Source organism: Sceloporus undulatus, chromosome 5 (assembly GCF_019175285.1).
Source record: "Sceloporus undulatus isolate JIND9_A2432 ecotype Alabama chromosome 5, SceUnd_v1.1, whole genome shotgun sequence".
Classification (NCBI taxonomy): Eukaryota; Metazoa; Chordata; class Lepidosauria; order Squamata; family Phrynosomatidae; genus Sceloporus; species Sceloporus undulatus.
The window spans coordinates 27,785,097-27,807,729 of NC_056526.1; the positions used below are offsets into that span (position 1 = coordinate 27,785,097).

General features: G+C 39.2%; 1 protein-coding gene across 2 annotated transcripts in view; it reads right to left on the reverse strand.

Annotated features, from left to right (window-relative positions):
- Nucleotides 1-3,452: 3,452 nt before the first annotated feature.
- The window catches only part of PAH (phenylalanine hydroxylase), a 41,071-nt gene continuing 21,890 nt past the window's right edge, over nt 3,453-22,633 (reverse strand). The window contains exons 4-13 of one of the 2 annotated variants that reach the window (XM_042470036.1): nt 21,365-21,453; nt 19,074-19,141; nt 12,361-12,557; nt 11,485-11,620; nt 9,605-9,674; nt 8,124-8,180; nt 6,942-7,037; nt 6,224-6,357; nt 4,431-4,546; nt 3,453-3,683 (exon numbers count right to left, since the gene is read on the reverse strand). In XM_042470036.1, coding sequence (XP_042325970.1) covers nt 3,640-3,683; nt 4,431-4,546; nt 6,224-6,357; nt 6,942-7,037; nt 8,124-8,180; nt 9,605-9,674; nt 11,485-11,620; nt 12,361-12,557; nt 19,074-19,141; nt 21,365-21,453 — 1,007 coding nt within the window. In that variant the 3' untranslated portion in view covers nt 3,453-3,639. The remainder of the gene's footprint in view (nt 3,684-4,430; nt 4,547-6,223; nt 6,358-6,941; nt 7,038-8,123; nt 8,181-9,604; nt 9,675-11,484; nt 11,621-12,360; nt 12,558-19,073; nt 19,142-21,364; nt 21,454-22,633) is intronic. The other variant, XR_006104225.1, reaches the window with a different exon arrangement.

Sequence of the window (22,633 nt, forward strand, 5' to 3'; positions counted from 1 at the left end):
TGACCTTAAAGCTTAATTTTTTTAAAAAAAACAAATGCCACAAAATGGGATGATAAATGTATTTTATTTTATTTAAAGAAAATGCAATGATTATTTTTTATTATTTTTTTAAGGAAAGATACACATGCAGCTGCATTTGCTCAGAATACTTAGCTTTACAAGGTCTTGCACTCATCACCAACTCACATTGGACTTTATCACATGGGAGGAATTTCTCGTAATTTCGAATGAAAAGCAAGTGGGGCCAGAACACATCCACGTGAATTAGCTAGTTCAGCAAATTTATGTGAATTCGAACTGTGTTCCAACTGGCTTCCCATTGCCCAAAAATAGCTTGCCATTGCCCGAATTTGCGTGTGGTAGTCTATCATGCAACAAACGTGAAACTCCATGATTGCGCTTGGACTGACTTCCCATTGCCCGCATTTGCGTGTAGTAGGCTATCATGCAATAACGTTAAACCCCATGATTGTGTTCAGATTGCCATTGGATTATACTTCCAATTTCCCATGTCTGATAAACTCCATTCTTTCTCTTCCTGCTTTACCAGTTATCCTGACATATCTTTTTACTGTTGATTTTTTTAATGCCACCAGTGCATCTCAAATGTTGTTAGTGTGGCATGACTTTGGTCAAATCCTATAACATCTTGAAGAAAACCATGTGATATTCATGTGGTCACCATAAGTCAACATACAACTTGAAGGCACAACATACACATACATGGCAGAGCCAAGACTTGAAGTGCTAGGATTTTCTAATTAGCAGGAACCATGCATAAGCAGAATTGATTTCTTTGGATCTCAGCCATACAGAGCAAGTGAGATGATAACATTTATTGGACCAGATAATATTAAATCCTTTCAATCAGCCTAAATACCCTACAGGCACCAGATCCTGCCTGATCTTGGAAGCTAAGCAGAATAATCCTGGTTAGTACTTGGATGAGAGACCAGCAATGAATACCAGGTGCTGTAGGCTATATTTAAAGAGATTTTTGCATTTTAACAGATATCCCATCTAACCATGGGAGCTAAGCAGGGTCAGCCCTGGTTAGTACTTGGATGGGAGATCATCAAGGAATATGGGGTGTTGTAGGCTATATTTCAGAGAAAGGAACTGACAAACCCATCACTGAATATTCCTTGCCAAGAAAAACCTACGAAATAAATGGGATCACCCTAACTCAACTGTAAATGTGAAGACACATGCACACACATGATATCATTTGCAATTTTCCTATGGCTCCCTTGTTCTCTCTAAGCTTCCCTAAAGTCTTTAAAGTACTTGTGGGTGTGTAGGAAGGAGGCATAGGTTTTCTCAGCACTAATATAGCTATAAGCACTTTTTGTTGTAATGTATTTTGTGGTGACCTGAATAGGCAATCAAGACCCACTGGCTTTACAAAAGATCTTTGTTTTTATGGATCAACACAGACACAATTTTTGAACTCTTATTCAAGGTGTGGCTAAGGCAAATGTCAATGTTGTGACTACACTTCAAAAATTACCACTTTGCCACTGTTCCCAAAATCCTTCTGGTAGCAGAACTGGCATACTGAATTGTGACTTTACTTGGAAACAAGTGCCATTTAAGTAATCTTACCTCTCTATTTTGATCAATCAACTCTCCATGGATTCAGTGCATAAACTGTATCAAAAAGATATAGGTTGCTCTATAAACAGATTACTGTAAATATTCTCTGTACTTTGAAGAAGACCCTTTTGATCGAAACTGAAACTATCCAGAAATCCATTGTATATATGTTTTGATTATATTATTCTATATGCTGTATATATTTTGAATACATTAGTCTATTCATAGAATTCTACTTGGTTTTGATTTCAGCACCTCTGGTGCTTTCTCTAGTGGGATTCCTACTATTTTGTTTGTTTGTTTTGTCTCTGCCCCTGAGTATATGACACATCCCCTGGCATAGGTTGGGTTATCCTTTCTTAAACAATGTCTGCAGCTGTTATTCCCCCCCACCTAGTATGGATATCATAGGTTATTACCACTGTCATCAACATATTCTTTGTGATTTTTCATGCATTGGAAACATCTTCATGCTGCCTTCCATAAAAACTCTGAACAAGAGAATGGCTACAAAAATAGTCTACAGTGAACGGTGAAAAGAAGAAATATGACAATTGGAGTACTGATATTATTGCAAAACACAAACATGAAAATTGGAATATCAATTTTCTTTCGCCATTCTCTCTTTCCCCCCCTCTCCCGGAGTGTGGGTGTAAGTATTTATTCCAATCCATATTACAAAGTAGAATGAAGATAGGTAATGAGACTTCAAATTTCATGGCATAATGGACTGTTCTCTAGTTCTGTGTTAACAAATGTTTTGGGAAGAATTTCTGATAGAAGACTGGATTCTTCCCTTCCCCTAATGGGTATCATAGCACTACTCTCCATACATTCAGTACCTATTCCATTTTCCTCTGCTTGATGAATTGCACTCTCTCTCTTTGCTTAAAGAAAAATAATTGAGGAACTGGTGGGAAAAAGCAGGAGTGTGACAAGTTGAAGCACCCTGCTAGTGACATATGCAAGCATAAGGACAATCTTACACTGAAGTATGTCTTGTTTTAGTCATTATTGAAGTTTTCTACCATCTGCAGTGACCAAAACGTCTCCTGGTGTTGCTGCATTAGCCCTTCTGAACAGCCATTCTGCAACTGATGGGGAGTGGAGAAGATCAAAGAATCATCTGGCAATGGAACTTCCCATAACAGATACAAACCAATGATATCATCTGCCAACATCCCTGTGGATCTCAGTAGATGATGTCATAGGTCTGTATCAGGCCATGGAGCATAACCAAATGCTTCTCCAATCCCCCTCCTTGCTCTTCTCCAGCCACAGAACAACTGTTCAGTGGGGCTATTGCAGAAAAACTGGCGGTCCTGGGTGGATGGGGAATCATACGAGAGTTCTGCCTGAATGGGCAATGTAAGGACCCGGTCCATCATCTGAAAAAACACCATGAATGATAGATAGCAATTGCATAATAAGAATTGCTTCAGCTGGCATATCATCAGTAGTACTGGTGCAGGAGTCAGACCTACTGATTCAAACAAAAGGTTCTTTATATAATGCCTGTACTGTTTCCAAAGGCTTGGTTCAAGAGGAAGCTGCTTTTACTCTTCTTAGATGTTGTTGGACTGAAATTCCCAACATTTCCTGCCATTGGTTATACTATGGTAAAGACTGATGGGAGTTGCCTCTGAAGAACTTGAGAGTCATACTTGCCCACTCCTGACCTAGGCAGTTTACAAGTCAACAATCCTGTACCCACCTATGTGAGCATAAACACCACTGCACTCAATGGGGTATACTTCTAAGTATGCATGGATATAATGGCACTGTCAGAGTGTAAATGGTTTAACAGCTAAACTTGGCATTTTTGTTTCAGACAATAAAGCTGTGGGCAATCATCAAACAGATTGCTGGGTTTTTTTTCATTGTCAAACTTAATAAAATATACATAGTAAGCAAATGAAGCATCTGATACATATCTACATTAGGTTATTAGGTGATTATTATTTTTTTTTACAGTTTGATATTTGTTTCAATGTCTGCCCTTCGGCTTTCAGAACGAATGCAAGGAATCTGAAATCATCATCTTCAGTTGATCTTCTGAAGAGCATTGCAGAGAACTCCCATTTCATCTACAAAAAAGAAAAAAAGGAAAGTCCATATTTTGTTTTGTTCTTTGTTTCTAACATTTGCACTCCATGAACAAACACAAGACAAGATATGTAGAGTGAATCTCAATGTATCTTTATAATATTCCTGGCAGGTAGGTCTGATCATTCAAAATAGATATACATATATTTGCATCCAATTCTCTCCAGTCCAATTTAAGTGTTCAGTATAAGCCTGCCTCTAATAACCACAATATACCTGATCATAATAACAACAACAATAACAATTAATATGGCAAAGTTATATTGACATTGCTTTGAGTGCATAACAACTACATTACTCTGGTTTCTCTGCAGATCATATAAATCTTTTGCCGTTTGTGCAATTTTATTACAAAACTTTCCCAGCAGTGGTGGTGGCTTTCCTAGAGCACTTGAATTCTAAGTCCCATCAGCCCCAACCAGCAAGGGATGATAGGTCCTGTCCCCTGTGGGACAGAATACTAAGTTCCCCAAGAAAAGCCATTTGGATTCTATTGGACAGTGAATAATTCTGTTACTGGAAGTGGAATACTGAATGCTTTTGCTTTGTTTTGAACATTAAAACAACTCCCAATGATTTCATATCACATTTGTAGCTTTCATGTACAGGGAGTATGAGACATTGGGGCATGCAAGAGTTCTTTTTGAACATCAAAGCAAGCACAGGAAGAGCTATAGATCTGGGATTCTGAAGGGAAAAGCAATGGATAAACAAGTGCAAGTTCTTACTGTTAATGGCATCTGCTAAATTCTTCAGTTGCTTGGTGTTATCCAGAACCTCAATCCTTTCAGTGTATGGATTGTACCGGACTGAGAATGGACGGGGAATGGTGGAGGCATATCGCCTGAAGGAGAAAATGGAAACTTTAATGCATTCAAATGGATATATTTTTGCTGAACACCATCACTTAAAGAATACAAAACAATGATTTTATATGTGAAGTCAAAGGCTTTCAGGGCTGGCATCCATAGTTTTGGGTTTTTCAGGCTATATGGAAGAGAGTGGGTATATACCTACCCAGGGTCACACAGTGTGTGTGTGTGTGTGTAGGCACAGATGCTGGCGAAACATCAGGAATAAACTCTTCTAGGACATGGCCATATAGCCTGAAAAACCCACAAAAAACTAAGGATTTTATGACTTGTGTGAAATGGTAAGATAAAAGAGGGAGGAGAAAATGTGTGCAAAAGGTGACATTGAAACAAACCATAGATAATAGTAGGCTTTTGCCCATGTCTCTTGCTGGATTTGGGATGGAAACTGTGTGTTGCTTGGTGCATCATGTTTTTAGGCTACTCTCACATGTTCATCAGCATCTGGAGTATGTCCAGAGGAGGGTGAACAAAGTGCTGAAAGTTTTGGAAACCCTGCCTTATGATGAACAACTTAGGCAGCTGGGTATATTTAGCCTGGAGAAGGGAATGTTAAGAGGTGACATGACGGTCATGTTTAAATATTTGGAGGGATATCATATTGAGGACGGAGCAAGCTTGTTGTCTGCTGTTCCACAGACTAGGACATAAAGCAAAGGATTTACGCAACAGGAAAAGAGATTCCAACTAAACATTAGGATGATGATAGTAAGAACTGTTCAACAGGGGAATATGCTGCCTCAGAGAATGGTGGAGTCTCCTCTTTTGAATGTTTTTAAACAGAGGCTGGATGGCCCTCTGTCAGGAGTACTTTGACTGTGTATTCCTGCATGGCAGTGAGTTAGACTGGATGACACCCTTGTGATCTCTTCCAACTCTATGGTTCTATGATTCTGTCATCTTTAGGTGGCATTTTTCATTTAGTCTTCAGCTCAGGTAAGTTTTTTAAAATATGTTTCCTAATTAATGTACATCCCTACCCAGTGCCAGCCCTACCTAGGGATGTAAATCCTCAATTATTACATCCTCACATGTGAAAATGAGTAATGGGAGAAAACAAATATTCTTCCCCAATATTCTTCCCCATACTCAAGTGTTGCAGAGGAAGTATGCTGTGGAGAAAATCATGGAGGTTTCTGTGTAAAACCCTGGGTAAAACCCCTAGAACAACAACAACATTACCTGTTCTGTGCACAGAAACATGAGAAACAGTGTCTTCTATACAGAAAACTCATTTTAAATAAATACAGCCAGGAACCTGGGTGGAGCTGGGAGTGTTTAGGATGTAGAGGAGTTCTGGCCAGCCACTGCAAATATTACCTGCCCTGACTACCCTCTTTTGCAAAGATGCTCTTGTGGTTTTGGATACTTGAACTTTTATGACTCTTTGGTTATTTACAGTTTTGTGCATAGCTAAATCCTTGGATTCTGACAGTGAACAATGGTTGAGCAATGGCTCACACTCTCACCAGATGATTTTTCATGGTAATTAAAGGGCAGTCTTACCTCTACCCATGAAATAAAAATTTCAGGGCAGCTGACATGGGTCTCAGGAAACAGCATCAGTCACTATGACAAACATGTATTATGGACATGTGAAAAAGACTTTAAATAGTTATCCAAACCCTAATCAAAATAAAATCATTTACCTTAACTTTTGTTTTGCATCTTTAAAACTTTCAGCAACATAGTAAATGGGCTGGAATTCAGTGACTGGATATTTTTGAATGGTTGTTCTTTCTAGATTGAGAGGCTCAGTCACAGGTTTATCTGATAAGCAATACTAAAGGAGAAAGGCAGAAAGTTTTTGAACATTAACAAAAATAGTGATCATTTTCTCCACTGTACAGGTTAATATTTAATTCTGACAGCAAACTCAAGTGGTAAGGGCCATTGGGATTGTTGTCAAAACAAAGCCACTCTGATTGATGGTGACACTGTTGTAGAGTTTATTGGTAAGATTTATTCAAAGGAGGGTTCACAATGCCTTCCTCTGAGGCTGAGAGAGTGTGACTCATCCAAAGTCACCCAGTTAGTTTCCATGGCTGAGCAGAATTTCAAACCCTGGCCTCCCAGAGTCCTAGTCCAACACTCAAGCCATTAGAATTGGCATTCAATTTTCCATTACTTGTGTGCAATGAGATACTGTATCTTCACAGTACACATTTAATGTAGAGGAAATTATACACTGTATAACAATATAAAATAAATGAAAGGATGAAAGCGTCATTAAAGGAAGAACCATTTGAAGATGAACCTACAATTTTAGAAAGTGAACTAGAGGTTGCACTCAAAACACTTATAATTTGGGGGTGGGTGGGAAATGATGCTTGATTTCCAAAAATATCAAGATTTGCACATTCATACCTGTAATTCACCAAACGATGACAGCAACCCAGCTCCATAGGCCTTAATAGCATTGCCTTCTTTGCATAGTCCAAATTCAACTGTAAACCAGTAAACCTAGTATAAAGTAAAAGGGAAAGATTGTCTCTACTAGTTATATATAAAGTTCCAGATTATGCTAAACATGTGGCTGTGAGCTAAATAGGAGAGTTTTATGTTAGGACACTACTTTCTCAATATTGGGCTTTCAGTACCTTTAACAGCTGAAGGACAGGAGTGTTCTTTTATCTGGCAGATGTCATCTTTGACACCATCACTATCCATCAAACAGTGGCTGGTGGCTCCTGTGTAACTGTGTCACTGGAGCAGTAAATTTACTCCAGATTTTAGTCTAAAATTTCAAGAGAGTATCCAAGGTGCTGAACCTATTTTGGAGATAGTTATTAAATTATTCAAACCTACGATGGATTTACTAGCTCAGTCACATGGAAATGGCCAGTTAGTGATGCAATAGACGCGAAATGCAGGCCAAAATTGTTCTTATTGTATACCCATGATACTGAGGGAAAATAACTGGAAAACCTTACAACACTATGAGACACCTTATCTGTGACATTTATACAGCTATTAAAGTTGGCCATTGAACTGAAGTTGCTTGGAAATTTTGTTTGGTCTCTATTTGAGGCAATTTCTCCGCATCTCCTTGGTGGTTGTGGAGAAAGGCTCTTCCTTCTTCTGCAGCTCATACAAAATAGCAATAGCAAGTACATTTCTATACCGCTTATCAGTGCACTTAAGCACTCCCTAAGTGGTTAAGAAGGTGTAAGCTAATTGCCCCCAACAAGCTGGGTACTCATTTTAGCAACCTTGGAAGGATGCAAGCCTGAGTTCACTACCTTTTGCTGGTAGTGAACTCGTAACCTTATGGTTTTGAGTGAGTGGCTGCAGTAGAGGCATTTAACCACCAGGGCTCCTATGTAAGTGGGGATACAGAAGCCAAATTAGTTGTTTCAGGAAGTCCCTCCTTCCTCAGGTCTCTGTACAAGTCTCTTTAAACTGTGCAAGTCTATTTAAAATTAATTAATATTTGCCAGATTTGTAAAAGGAAATTTCAACAGCATTCTGTATGAGAAAAGAGCCTTTGCCCTGAATTTGAGACTGGACCATTTTGAAAATGCCTCCCCTCCCCAATCCCAGAGTTACCGTAGCAAGTTTCTCAATGTATTCATCTGGAGCTCCCAGGGAAGCTAATCCAATTTCCTGTAGAAATGAAAGGTCATTATTCTGTGTTTCCAAAAAATGCAGATCATTTAAATGCATAGTTGTGCACTGTGGCAGCTGATACCTTCTATGAACTCCAGGACCTCATCCCCTTCCCCACAACCATTCCCTTCTCCTTTTGTGTCGTGTGTTCTTAGATTGTAAGCCTGAAGGCAGGGAACCATCTAATTAAAAGATTGTATGTACAGTGCTGTGTAAATTTACAGCACTATATAAATAAAGATTAATAAATAATAATAATAATGTAAGTGGGGATTGGAATTCCCATTGGAATCTACTCCAAATGTATCCAAGGTGTTGACCAAATGTTGCAGATTGATCCTGGAGCACATTCCCTATCCTCTCTGACATGGAGGCTACCAGTTTGCACTGATAATATATTATTTTTTGTGTTGCTTTAAAACACACAAGCACACATGCAGAAACCACATAGAATGGATTTATGAATGAACTCACACAGAGCAAAAACAGGCTGATCAATTCCTCCCTTCCTTCCATAAGCTATCTAAAAACTGTATTTTGGTATTGTGAATTTACTTGCCCAACACTGGAACTCTGACCTTAAAACAATACTTTGTCAATATCAACCATCAAATCCCATTGCATCAATAAACACCGTACATCTTTGGTACTCGAATTCTCAGTCATTATGAATTTGTGTGCATGTGTGGTAATAACCTTACAAGAGTTCAATGTGACAATACATTTTGGCGAATAGCTATCTTTCAAGAGCTCATAGTAAAGATTTTGTAATTTAGTTTGACCAGATAGTTTCTATGTTTTAAAAAAGAATAATTAACAGTGAAATCCTACATTATTATATGTGAGTTCAAGGGGACTCACATCCACCTAAGTGTGCACAAAATAGCATGCTTATGCCTTTGAAAATTGCTAAAATTGCAGTCATGAGGGCGAAACAGACTGCAGTAAGGAGTGGCTTGCCACTAGCCCTTTGCTTGCAAGGTTGAGGCCGTGGCAACAGCACACCATGCCCCCAACCTGGCTCTTCCCCAATGCAAAAAGGAGCAGCAGAAAGCCACTCCTTTTTGTGCTGAGGAAAGAGCGCCTTTGCCACCGCTGTAGTGTTTTTTCAGGGTTTCTTCAGTGCAGCATGTGTAAACGCTGCACTGCTGAAATGTCATGGATCCACTGCATGTGCTGTTGGCCATATGGCTTCCCAGCAGACTGGGAGCATGCTGCTGTCTGAACACCACACTCCCAGTCCTCTGGGAAGCCAGCTCTTTTTGGCCATCTGTTTCACCCCTTAGTCTCAGAGATTGGATTTTGGAGTCTGGAATTTTTTTGCACATATTCTTGACTGCAAGAGTCACAGAATGAGACAGTTTCATGTATTGTTGAAGGATCCTTCCTGTTAGTTGCCATCGTTCAAAGGTTTTACTTACTTGGGAAAACTGAGCAAAACTGGGATCAGCAAACAAGGGAACATGACCAAGAAGTTCATGGCAAACATCACTAAAAGAAAAAGAAAAAATGCATGGATTATTTCTGTGTTTTTTTAAATCCATTATACATTGCTTTAAAACAGAGAAATAAAAGAGGTTGCATGAAAAACCTTTAAAAGTGATATCTAGACTAGAGATGTGTAACTGATTCTTTTGAATACCCAAAACAATCAGGCAAATTTAGACCAATCCAAATCAAGTTTGAATTGGGACCATTTATTTTTATTTATTTTTTTGGCATTTCCAGGCATTTTGGAGATCCTTGGAGGATTCTGGTGTTGAAATTATGGTAAGATCATCAGGAGAGAGCTTTGTCTTGCTCCCAGCACCATCAACATTTTTTGAGTACAGGAAAGACTGTATTCTCAGTGGCTGCTCCCAGACTATAGAACTCCTTCTCATGGGAGGTATGGCTGGTACCATCTTTCTGCCAGCAGGCAAAGACCGTTTTATTTAGGTGGGATTTTGGTTCTTACCTCCTGTAGCAGAAACAGCTTTCCAGGGCCCTAAAGAGAGAGCCAATGGACTGGGACTTTACCATTTGAAGTTTCTACCTCCAACAAAGTTAAAACATTTTTCTTAAAAATTTGGAGTACATTTGGAATGTTTTACCAAAACAGCATATATATATATATATATCCACAACAGTGATACCTTTATTGGCCAACCAAACTGCACAACATGCATTTGGCAAGCTTTTGAAGCTCCCTGAATTTTTCGTCAGCAAAGACGTTAAAAATCATACAGGAGGGGGAAAATTATGATGATGTTAGTCAAGCCTGCATTTTGAAGATGCTGCTGTTCACAGTTTAGGTGTAGTTGGAGGGGCATCCATACAGGCCAGCCCCTCTTCTTTCTGGCCATGAGGGTACACCAGGGAAAAAAAGTTCCATTAGCAACAAAAAGAGATACTCTCTTGAGATCCAAGTTGCCCCTGTCCTTTGTGAAGCCACAAGCTCCTTTTATAAGTGAGAGCACTGAATTCTAAGGAAGTCCTCCATATTTTCCCATCAGGATAATATATATCCTGATGGGAAAATATGGAGGACTTCCTTAGAAGAAGAGGGGCTGGCCTGTATGGATGCCCCTCCAACTACACCTAAACTGTGAACAGCAGCATCTTCAAAATGCAGGCTTGTGACTAACATCATCATAATTTTCCCCCTCCTGTATGATTTGTTTAACGCTTGGCCTGACGAAAATTCAGGGAGCTTCAAAAGCTTTCAATTTTGTGCATTTTGGTTGGCCAATAAAGGTATCACTGTTGTGGATTTTGGACGCTATTGTGCTTTACTACATGGCCAACACAGCTACCCCTAGATATCTTTTCATGTGGTGTGGTATGGTTTAATTTCTTTTTATGTTTTAAAAATATTTTACATTATTTTAGCTTTGCTGGAATTTTAATGGAGTGGTTTATTTAATTTTTTAAAAAAACGTATAATAGAATTTTGGCTTTAGTTTGTTTTAATTTGTTGTAAGTGGCCTTATCAGGAAAAAAAATGAGATACAACTTAATTAAATCAGTAAATAAAACCATGGCACAGTGTTCGGTACTGTCACACTGGCCACATGACCACTAGAGCAGTCCTCGGAGAATATTGGCTCTTCAGTTTAGTAACGGAGATGAGCGCTTCCCCTTATGACTAGACCTTCATGTCAGGGGACTACCTTTACCTTTTTACCCAGAACCATCCCTTTTGTAAAATGTACACATTTTTTTCCCTCAGATAATTTCTAGCTAAGCTATTTTGATTCTTCTTTCTGTTGATCACATAGAATATTCCAGGTTTCTGATGGTTCTGAGACCAAATACTTACGGTTCTGGTGTGTACATTGGTCTTGATGAATGACGAATATACTGGGTAGAATGAAATACTCTGAAAGCCAAGCCACCCAAAAAATCCCGAGATGAGAGAAGGCCAGCCACAGGACGTAGGCGAAATCCAGTGCAGCCTTAAAGAACCAGCAGAACTCCATATTAGTCTGGCTGAAGTTATACTGCTGACAGATTTAGAGTTCTTCTCTGCATCATTATATAGTACAAGCACACACATATCTGCTCAGAAGAGCTATTGAGTTCCTTACGACTTGTTCCCAGGTAAGTATGGATAAGACTGGATTCTTTAAATCTAAATCCAATTGCTAGTCCCAACCAGAGCAGACCCACTGAAGCAGGGTAACCAGACATCCTCCTTTTATAGGACATGTCCTACATTTCAGCCTTCTCTCCAAAAGGAATTGCAAAATGTGCTCCATTTCAAGCATGATTAAGAAATGTGAATTTATATCTATGTGAGTGATTTTAGCTTTTGTTTTGTAATGATCTACATTTTTCTTGAGTGTTCTACCATGTACAGTGCCTTGTCCTCCTGTGCAGTTATGACATCTGGTCACCCTGGCTGCACTGAAGCTGCTGCCACGCTGCTGAATTAATGCAGTTTGAAACTGATTTAACGGTCATGGCTCTATCCCATTGAATTCTGAGATTTGTAGTTTGTTGTGGCACCAGCCTTCCAGCCCCAGTCAGCAGAACCAATGGTGAGGAAAGCTGTGAACAGCAGTTCAACATCATCTGGAAGGCCACATGAATCCCACCCCTGTTTTAAGCTTTCATATTTCAAGTGGAAGGATTTATATTGATAACATTTGTAAATGATGTCAGAGTTTGGACTTAACTTTGCACTTTAACCTACTTTTTAAGAAGTTGGAGACATCTTCCAGCTGTGGGATATTGTCTTCTTGGTAGCCACAGTATTTTTCCAGGAGAGGGAAGACATGATTATGTTCATAGCATGCATGGGTGGGATACAGAGTCTTCAGCTCCCTGAAGACAGTTCCCCATGTTCTCTTCTCTTCTTCTGTGTAAGTCACTCTGGGGATAGGCTGACCACTAGAAGGAAAGAGACATCTTAAAGTGAATAGGGTAGTGGATCATGGGCTTGCAGGATCAGAATTCCAGGAGCCTTTCGATTAGTAGGAATGGTGTCATCTGCCACCCACCTGTTGGGCTTTCTTCTTCTCTCTAAATTTAGCTAAAATCTTCACAGTAGACACAACTTTCCCAACAACAATTTATTTTTATGAACTACTTTTGCTGTCATGCAAAGCTTTTTGGGTTGTCTGGTCCATAATGGCCAAGCTTTATCTGGACCTATTCCCACTATACAATTATAGCACTGTAATTGCACTTTAACTGCCATGCTTCCATCCTATGGAATCCTAGAGTTGGTAGTTTGGTGAGGAACTAAAACTCTAGAAGAAGGCCCAGGAGCACACTGCATGCATTTTTGTCTTTCCCAGTAATATCATTATTTGACAAATGTTTTTGATATCCATTTTAAAATCAGTTATTTCAAAGAAAAATAATAATGATATAAAAAATGTGAAATCCTATAATCCTATGGAAAGATTTTTAGTATGTCCTCCAGGGGCTCCAAAATGCTGCTGGGCAGGTCAGGAAAGGAAGCTGGACTCCTTGGGAGTGGATCTTGCAGCTGCCAAGAAAAGCAGCCTGATCATGGTAACAGAGGAGGAAAGTTCTCTTGTCTCCAGACAAACCAGGCTTTATGCTGCTCCAGATGCCAAAACTACTGCTCATTTCCCTTGCTCACTGCACCAAATCAACACCTGAAGATAATTCCCTGAAACACATTGATCAAAACTAGCCACTGGTTTGTGGTACAAAGCATTTTTCTCCTCATCAACTCCTTGTCATTTTAACATCAGCAATAGGGCAATGAGGCATGACAAGCCAGCACCATTTGATATTTCCTCCCCTGCCACTTATTGAGGCCACACCTCTGCAGCTAAAAAAATTATTACAAAGTAAAAGTGGCATAGCAAAAAGAGTGAAGATATCCATATGTAGCCATCAAGATGTAGTATAATTATAGCTTTATTGGGGAAATAACTACTTATGTTTAACAAGCTTTTTGTGACTAGTTCCTTTCCTGGCTGGAACGCAGCAACAGTGGTTACACTATAACCATCTTTAAGCTTATTTTTCATTCTATCGGCAACAACAGCCTAATGAATTTTCTTCCTTTCTTTTCTTGCTTTGCAGCTCTCATAGAATGGAAACCTACTAATCTGACAGATATGAGAGAGCTATAGAGAACTGGGCTATAGGATAGAGCACTTGTCTTAGGCAGATAACCCCTTAGATCTTGCCTGGCCCTAAAATTCTGTAGTCCTGTGAGTCACCTAAGGTAATTGCTCAGCAGGAGTAGCAAATCTGTCTCTTACCCTAAATACAGTTACAGCACCTTCAGTCTGGCCAAAAGAAGTATTTTGACCTGCTCTCCTTTGTTGCCTTGACATTAAAACTGAGGGAGGTCAATTCAACAGAAAATTATTTTTTTAAAATGGTCAGGAAACACCCCTAGGGTTTTTTCTTTCTTCTTCATTCCCTCCCCACAAATCAAAGTGTCTTTTCCAGCAATTTAATACGGTTTGTGGCACTGGTGAGATAATGCAAGGGATTTCCAGAGCGGCAGAGTCTTTGTCAAAATATAAGTGATCCCCCCTCCATTCCCCATTCCTTCATTTTTAGTGAGCCTGGCAGTAGCCCCTCAATAATTGTGCAATTTTCTGTGTCTCTGCACCAGTCCTCCTTGATCTCTGGAGCTTTAAACGTGATTCTGAATGATTGAGAAGGGGGAGCTGGGACTGCTCTGGTTTCTATAGCATTGACCTTTTCTAATTAATCCTTAGGCCACCTTCATGGGCCTGGAGAAAAGAGCAGGGGCTTAAGGCACTGTCAGACACCAATCTGAAAGCAGCCAAGATCAATAGACCACTGCCCAGGGTGGCAGGTGAGAGGAAAGAGAGGAAATCAGAGATGCAAATGGTGTGGGGAGATAAAGACAAGTGGCCAAGGATTATATATATATATATATATATATATATATATATATATATATATATGGACCCACAGAGTTCTATCTGAAAATTTCCTTCCTTTTCTGGGGACCTGCCTCACTAAGGCTACAATTTCATTTTTACAAATCCTATAATAAATCGTTGTGTAAACTGCTGCCTCTCTTGAGACTCAAGTTGGTAAATGTTGAATAAGTACATTTGCAAAATATTCCATTTAAAATAAATCCTTTAATCAGTAAGGAATGCTGATGTGTGACTGATTACTTGTTTATCTCATTCCTCATTCTAGAAGCTCAGAAGAGCATTTATAGCTCACTGTATTTAATCCATACAACAGTGTTATGTGGTGGATTAGGTTGAGAAAAGAGGAGTTTTATGGGTTCACTCTGAATTTAGCATCTGAATTCTTCTTTCTCCAGTGCCCTAACCACTGCACCAAATAATCAGAACAACGTGTTGCAATGAAACACCCACCCTGTTTGCTAGAGCTTGGAATTAAGCCACCAATTAACTTTTTATGTTATCAATTTGCTAGCTTAATTTCCCCAACTTATTTGATCCCCCAGTTAACACTAAAGTTAAAAAATAGGTTTTAATGAAGAAGGTAATTAGAATTCATCAGGGTGGGTGCCTCTTCCTCTTTAATTTTCGGTAACATGGCATGCCTCAGAAGATATCGTAGAACTGGAGGAAATGGATTGAGTGGCTCTATTGATAGGAAAGCTAATCTGTGTGATTACTTTGGGAAGAGAAAAGAAAGTAAAAATAAGAAAGCGAGAACATTCTGAAATCTATATCAGAGTAGAGCCTTTGTGGAGCATAAGAGCTGAATTTGGGAAAGAAGAAAAAACAGAAATAAGTGAGTGCTGGAATGGAATAAGGAATTATTTATTTATTTATTTATTTATTTATTTATTTATTTGCTTAGCAGGAGAGAAAAACCCTCAAACATCCAAGGCCCTTTCAGAATATCAGGCTTTTCAGGCCTGAAAATAAAGTGTCCCTTTTCCATGGTCGTGCATAGAAGGAAAATGTTTGGAATCTTTCGGGGTGGGAAACTGAGGTCTCTTCTGTAATTTTTTTCTCCCATATTCATTATATTCTGGACTTTTTATTGTATATTATTATACAATACAATATTTGGGATGAGCAGCAATGAATCCCTTTGTAATCATACAGTACTATGTGTACAGTACTTAATTAATTAAGTGAAAGATTTGAGTGCTCTCTAATTGAAATAAATAATTCCTTATCAAGCTTTATCAAGAAAGACTGGAAAAACAAACACAACAACAACAACCCACCATCTGGGACAATACAGCCACACAATGCCTGGCAGTATCCATTCCATATTCAGAATATCTTATCTTATTGCAGAGTTTTTACACTCCAGAGTTTTCTCTGGTGTTTGCTCTAATAGACACCACCATTTAAATGTCCAGGCCAATTCTTGATCCAAACAATGAGGTTTTAATAATAATAATAATAATAATAATAATAATAATAATATTTATTTGTATTTTGTTTTTTCACAAAGGAAGCAAAGTGGATTCCAACAGTATAAATAAAACATCAAACAATTAAAAATTACAAATAAAAAAACCCCAAACACCAACTCTCCCCCCAATCATAAAAACAATGATCAACCCATAAAAAGAGATTAAACATAAAAAAAATGTAAAACTATTCAATAGGAATACATTGAAATTTTGGGCAGATTAGCACAAGAAATGAATCGTCTTCTAGAGGAGGGGGGACGGGGGTGATGGTATCAATCAATTTTGGTATCGGTATAAATAGAGATATCAATAGAGGGGGGAGGCAAGTCTAACTGATCTAATGGATCTAACCTACTCTGGGAAGGCTTGCTGGAAGAGATCCATCTTAATAGCCTTTTTAAAGGCTTCCAAGGTGGTAATATGGCTGATCTTGTCCGGCAGGTCATTCTAGAGCCTGGGAGCAGCTGATGAGAAGGTCCTCTGGGTCACCACTGAAAGTCTGGTCTTCTTAGGTTGTAGCAGATTCTTCCCAGAGGACCGAAGTGTGTGGGGTGGATTGTATAGAAGGAGGCGCTCCCGCAAGTAGTCAGGACCCAAGCCATGAAGGGCTTTAAAGGTTAGAACCAACACCTTGTACCTTGCCCGGAAACTGATAGGCAGCCAGTGGAGAGATTTTAAAACCACTGTAATATGGGCAGTTCTGGATGTGCCCGTGACCAGCTTGGCTGACATGTTTTGTACCAATTGAAGTTTCTGAACTTGGCATGAGGGTAGCCCCATGTAGATCATGTTTCAGAAGTTGAATCAAGAGGTTACCAGCACATGTACTACTGTTTCAAGGTCTCCCGGCTCCAGGAAGGGGCGCAGCTGGCTATCAGCCGAAGCTGATAGCAAGTGCTCCTGACTGTCACATCCACCTGAGCTGTCAGTTGAAGCAACGAGTCCAGGAGCACCCCCAAGCTGCGGACAGAGTCCTTCAGGGGAAATGTGACCCCATCCAGAACTGGCTGGCATAACTCCATTCCCAGATTAGGGGTCCCTATTACAAGTACCTCTGTTTTACCTGGATTCAATTTGAGTTTATTTTTCCTCATCCAGTCCATTACCGAATTAGGACAGGCATTCAAAGGAGAGATGCCATCCTTAGTCACTGCATCAGTCTGAGACATAGAGAAATATATCTGGGTATCATCAGCGTGCTGATAACACCCAGCCCCATGTCTCCGGATGATCTCGCCCAGCGGCTTCACGTAAATGTTAAACAGCATTGGGGACAGAATTGCACCTTGAGGGACACCTGACTTGAGCTCCCTCTTGGCCAAACAACACCAACTGGAATCTGCCCGAGAGGTAGGACGGGACCGGAACCCCTGGAGTACAGTACTCCTGATTCCCAACTCTCTCAGGTGTTCCAGAAGGATACTGTGATCAATGGTATCGAAGGACACGGAGAGGTCCAAGAGCACCAACAGGGTCACACTTCCCCTGTCAGTGCCCAGACTGAGATCATCGACTAAGGCGACCATGGCAGTCTCAACTCTGTAGCCCATCCTAAATCTGGTTTTCTTCTCCTGGTGGTAGCACAGATGAGGCTCCCAGATCACATACTGGGCATCTAATTTGCCTCAGAACTCATAGGTGCACCTGTGGAGGCGGCGCTGCCAAGGGAGGAGGAGGGGGGGGGAAACTTTGGGCTGGGAACTGGCCTGGACATTAAATGGTGATGTCTGCCAGGAACTGTCCTGATTTTGAAAAGCAGCAGTGTCAGGGGCAGTGGAAGTGGACCCAGGAAATAGCAAGAACAGTTGGGTAGTGTAGACAATCTACCCAATGTCTTCATGGAGGAAAGGGTACTCAGGGTAGCTCTGGTGTAGGCAAGCCCCAGGTCTGGGTTTTTTGCATCCAACACAGGACTGGATTAGAGAATCTGTAATAATTCTATGTACAGCAAAGAGTAACATACATGCTAGTTTTCCTGAGTACTTCCACATAGGCACTAACTAAATGCATGGAAAATTATGATTGCTGCTCATTTGGAATTGGACAAAATGAGGGAAGGAAAGAGAGAACATGTGTACATGTGCACACAGATCATTCTTGCAGGGCTAAACAATGCAAAAAGTTACTCTTCTGAAATACAACTTCCACAATCCATTGGCCATGTGGGATGTGAATGTGTTTCAGAGCTGAATTCCCCAAAGCCAAATTTTGGAGTAGCATTGTGTCTGAGCCAACACCACTTGCACTGGAGCTTGGCAGTAAATAGTTACAAATAGCCTAGGCTGTTAAAAAAAAGCCAAAAAGTAACATTACCCCTTTTTCTTACTTTTCTAGTTAAAAGGGGTTTAATGTTGTCAAATGTTGGATGAAGAATAGCATGTGGTTCAAACACAGATTCATGCTCAGTTATGGGTAGAACGGCAACAATCTTGATGAGAAGGGTATGGGTATGCTTTTCAAAACTATTTCAGTTGCTTTTGGAGAAAGTACAATAGAAAGATCTTTTTAAATGTGAACTTTGGATCTAGAAGGGTAGGTCTTTCTAAAAAGTAAATTTGTACACATGGGTCTATACAGTTTCTGTCCATGTCATTCTATCTAGTAGGTCCATATCTTGCTGCAGCCTTTTAACTTACTGAGTTCTGCATCAGATGTCTGTCTTCCTCGACCCTATCTTGGCTCCAATAAACCATTTGCACTATTCCCAACAGAAGCAGGTGAATAAACAACAATGGCTGAAGAACAAGCCAACCTACATTAATTTAAGCGTCACGAGGTAAATCAGAAGGTCTTCTTGCTGATTGCATGCCCAGATCCTACAACATGTGTGAGCAAAGACTGTTGTTTGGCTGAGATAGAGACCTACTGACAGCAATTAGTAAAGAGCAGCATATGGCATTTCTATAACCACTTGCATCCCCAGATACATTTCTGCATGATTGAAAGAATGAACAGGTTCATCGTTATGCACCTAATTTCAAGATAGAGAAGAGGTTGTTTTTGTAGATTGCAGCTTGCACACTTACTGTCTATAGTTGTATGCTATATCTGCAAATTCTTTTCTTCTGGCCCGGTAAATAGGATCTTTGAAACCCTGGAGAAATATTATGGAAACAATTGTTTTGTGAGCACTTCAGAACCCAAATGTCAAGGTGACTTAATTTATTTTGCCTTTTTGTTACATTATATCCCGCTTTATTCCAAAGAGCCAAAAAGTTAAAACACTGCTGTCCTTATCTCTCTTTATTTACATATTAGCCCTGTACAATAGGGTGAGTCTGAGAGAGTGTTGGGTCTAAGACTATTCAATGAATTTCACACCTTGGAAATGGGAGAGCAGAACCTGGATCTCCCAAGTCTGTGTACAACACTTTGACCATCACATTTCTTTCAATGCTCACCATGCCAAAACATTTAACTAAGTTTTAGGTCAACAAAAATGGTACTTGTTTAACCTTAAATATAGTGTCTAGTCTCATTATTTCATAGTTGGTCAACAAACAAACTTTTGAGTCTACCTAGAGAAAGTAAGTTTTCCTCCATCACTTCCTCTGAAATCTTCCTCCTGTTTCCCTTCTAAGCTCACCTCTATGTTCTTAACTTTGTAACCGCTGAGCAAAAATGACAGGCATTGGACAAATGGTAGAAGTCAATCTTATTTCACTACAGATTCATTTTTACCACTCTGGAGACATGAAAGAAAAGCCCCTAAATTTGGTGGAAGAGTGTCTTAAGAGAAGAAGCAGCAATGAGGAACTCACTTGATGAACTTAAGGCCTCAGAGAAGGCTTGCAAAGGAGGTGATATTTGCAGCTCAAACAATTTAGGGCTTTAGCAGTAAAAACTAGTACCTGGAACTTCACCCAGAAACAAAATTGGTACCCAATGCAGATGCATCAAAAAGGGTATGGTGTTTTCAACAGGTGGCTAGCAGCACAATCTTGATCCATTACCTCACCTATGCCTACATATAGGCAGACAATTTGTCCAGTGGAAGCTAGGATCAGTTTAACCCTCAATCCAAATTAACAAAGGAGAGATTTGGAGAAATGTCAGGTACCCAGTTAAAAATATGAAATGGATCTTCCTTGGCCTGTCAGAGAAAATATTCAGGATTGTATAAAATAACAACAGTAAAGTTAGCTTATTTTTTTCAACATGTTAAATGTCATTTCACTCTATGTGGATTTGCATTCTGATCCCCCTCAATCTAAAGGAAAGGAACTGTTATTTAATTAATAGCAGTTAGAACTAGAATACATATTTCCTTTCAGTGCATTGAGATTTGGTTTGGTTTTGTTGACAATTTTTGTCTCACTTTCAATGACAGTCTTCTTTTATCCCTGACAGAAGCCTTGAGAGGGCTCTTTCACTCACTCTGTTCTTCAGAGCAATTAGGTCTTTTCATTCCGCATGCTTTCTTTTCGGATTCTACCAAATATTGTGTGCTAAATAATTGTACAGAATATGTCACTCATTTTAAATGAAGCTCATGAGCTAGCGAAAGACTAATCACTCTGCATCAATTAGCATAATAGCAGTAATTATTATTTCTTTTTTTTCTGCATTGCATGTAATTTATTTACAAGCATTCAGCTTTGGTTAAATTAATAGCAGTAATTTTGCATCTCCTGACATCAAAATAAAATGTGCTTTCCTGTCTTCTGAGTGTTAACAGATTGTGCTCCTGCTGTCCATTACTACTACTACTATTATTATTACTACATCTACTACTGTTTCAATTTATACTCTGTTTGGTGTGACTAACAATCTGCCTCCCTCTCCCAATGAACTAAAATCACAAAATACTAACACCTAAAATAAAAGTACAAATATATGCTAAAATGCTAATGCACAATACAAGGAAGACAAAGAAGAAGCAATAAAAGGCAGATCAAACATGTATTCCATGCAACCTTCTACAGATAGGTATCTTTTCAACTGCCATCTGAAAGAAAAGATGGGGAAGCAACCAGATTTCTTACTGAAGGGGATTCCATTAAGGATTCATTTATATAAAATTTTAACTTGGCTGAGTTTTATGCTAACATGCTTTGCTATATGGCCAACCCCTGGATGTGTTTTCTTAAATTATCACCTTTATCACACAAAAGATAAAGTGATGGTGATGACAGGAATGCAAAAAAATGGGTATTTATATTTTTTTGGATGGGTGCATGTGTCATGGGAATTGAGTATAGCAAGGCAGGAACAGCTGTATGCAGTCAGCCAGTTAGCATTGAATTCGCCCCATCTGAATCTGCCCAATGACTGATACAGAGACTGAGAAAGAGAGAGTCAAACTTTTTTGCCTTACTGGGTGGTCAGCATCCAGTTCTGCTCCATAACTGAGAATCTGATTAGCAAATCTGTCAAGTTCTTGAATACTTCTTGGGAACCATGGTACTGCGAGAGAGAAAAGAAACATTCATTGCCTTTAGATTTTCTTTGTTTAGTTTTGTTTGTTTGTAGTCATTACATTAAAAGAATATAAAAAATGAAAATATAATCTAGTGGTGTCTGCAGGTATTTCAGTGGGGAAGTGAATCTGTGCCAGGTTTTGATACAGAGCTGTCCAAAGTGCTGAGCCCTATCTGCAAAATGAGTTCACCGCGTTGGATAGTTCTTTTATAGTTTGCATCAAAACCTGGAGAGGAATCACCACTCCACTGCCATAGGAAACCACCACCACAAGGTGTAATCCTTGTCCACTTGATCACTAATTGCCTGACAATTACTATGAAACAAACACACATAAGAAGGAAAGATTGGAAGTGCAGTGGAAATGTTGTAAATGAATGTTTCCAAAACTTACGAACACAATCTTTTCCATTAAACAAGACCTTTGTTGGCTAGGTCCTAGGTGAGGAACATAACCCATGTATATATTTTTCTCTGTTCCTCTGTCTTTCAAAACCACATGAAGATCATCTTTTTTAAAAAAACAGTAATCTGTCAACTAGGACCCCATGCCTGTATATTGCCAGGTACACTAAAACAGTAGAATCCATGGATTTAACTATGGATATCTCTGTATTGGACTATGGTACAGATGGCTTTAGAGAATGCAGTGTTTCTTCCTCTCGTGGATTCTTTTTTATGTTAATTTTTAAAAATGATTCTCTGGTATATTTGCCATCTGAAATGTTCTACATGTCAGCTGGCATCATCATCAAAATTTGCTACCTTGATAATGCAATCTTAGACACATCTGCTTTAAAATAAGGTTTATTGTGTTCAGTTAGACTTCTTCATGGGTAAATGTGAGTATGGTTCTAGGTCATGTATAGTGAACTAGATTAGTGATGTAGTGCTGTGTACATTTACTCAAAAGCAAAGGCTTGCTATTTTAAATGAATTTTACTTCCAGGTAGCACTTACTAGGAAGCTTATAAATTAGGGATAAGGAAAATTCAGACTGTGGGCCATAGGCAGTCTCTTGTGTTGGCCTTGCAAGGACATCTACTCTTACCCATTCTTAATCCCAAATTGTTTTTTTTTTAATTTTTTATAATAAATATATAACACACAATTATTACAGTATGATTCAACTTAAGATACCATAGCAACATCCTATGAAATTCTG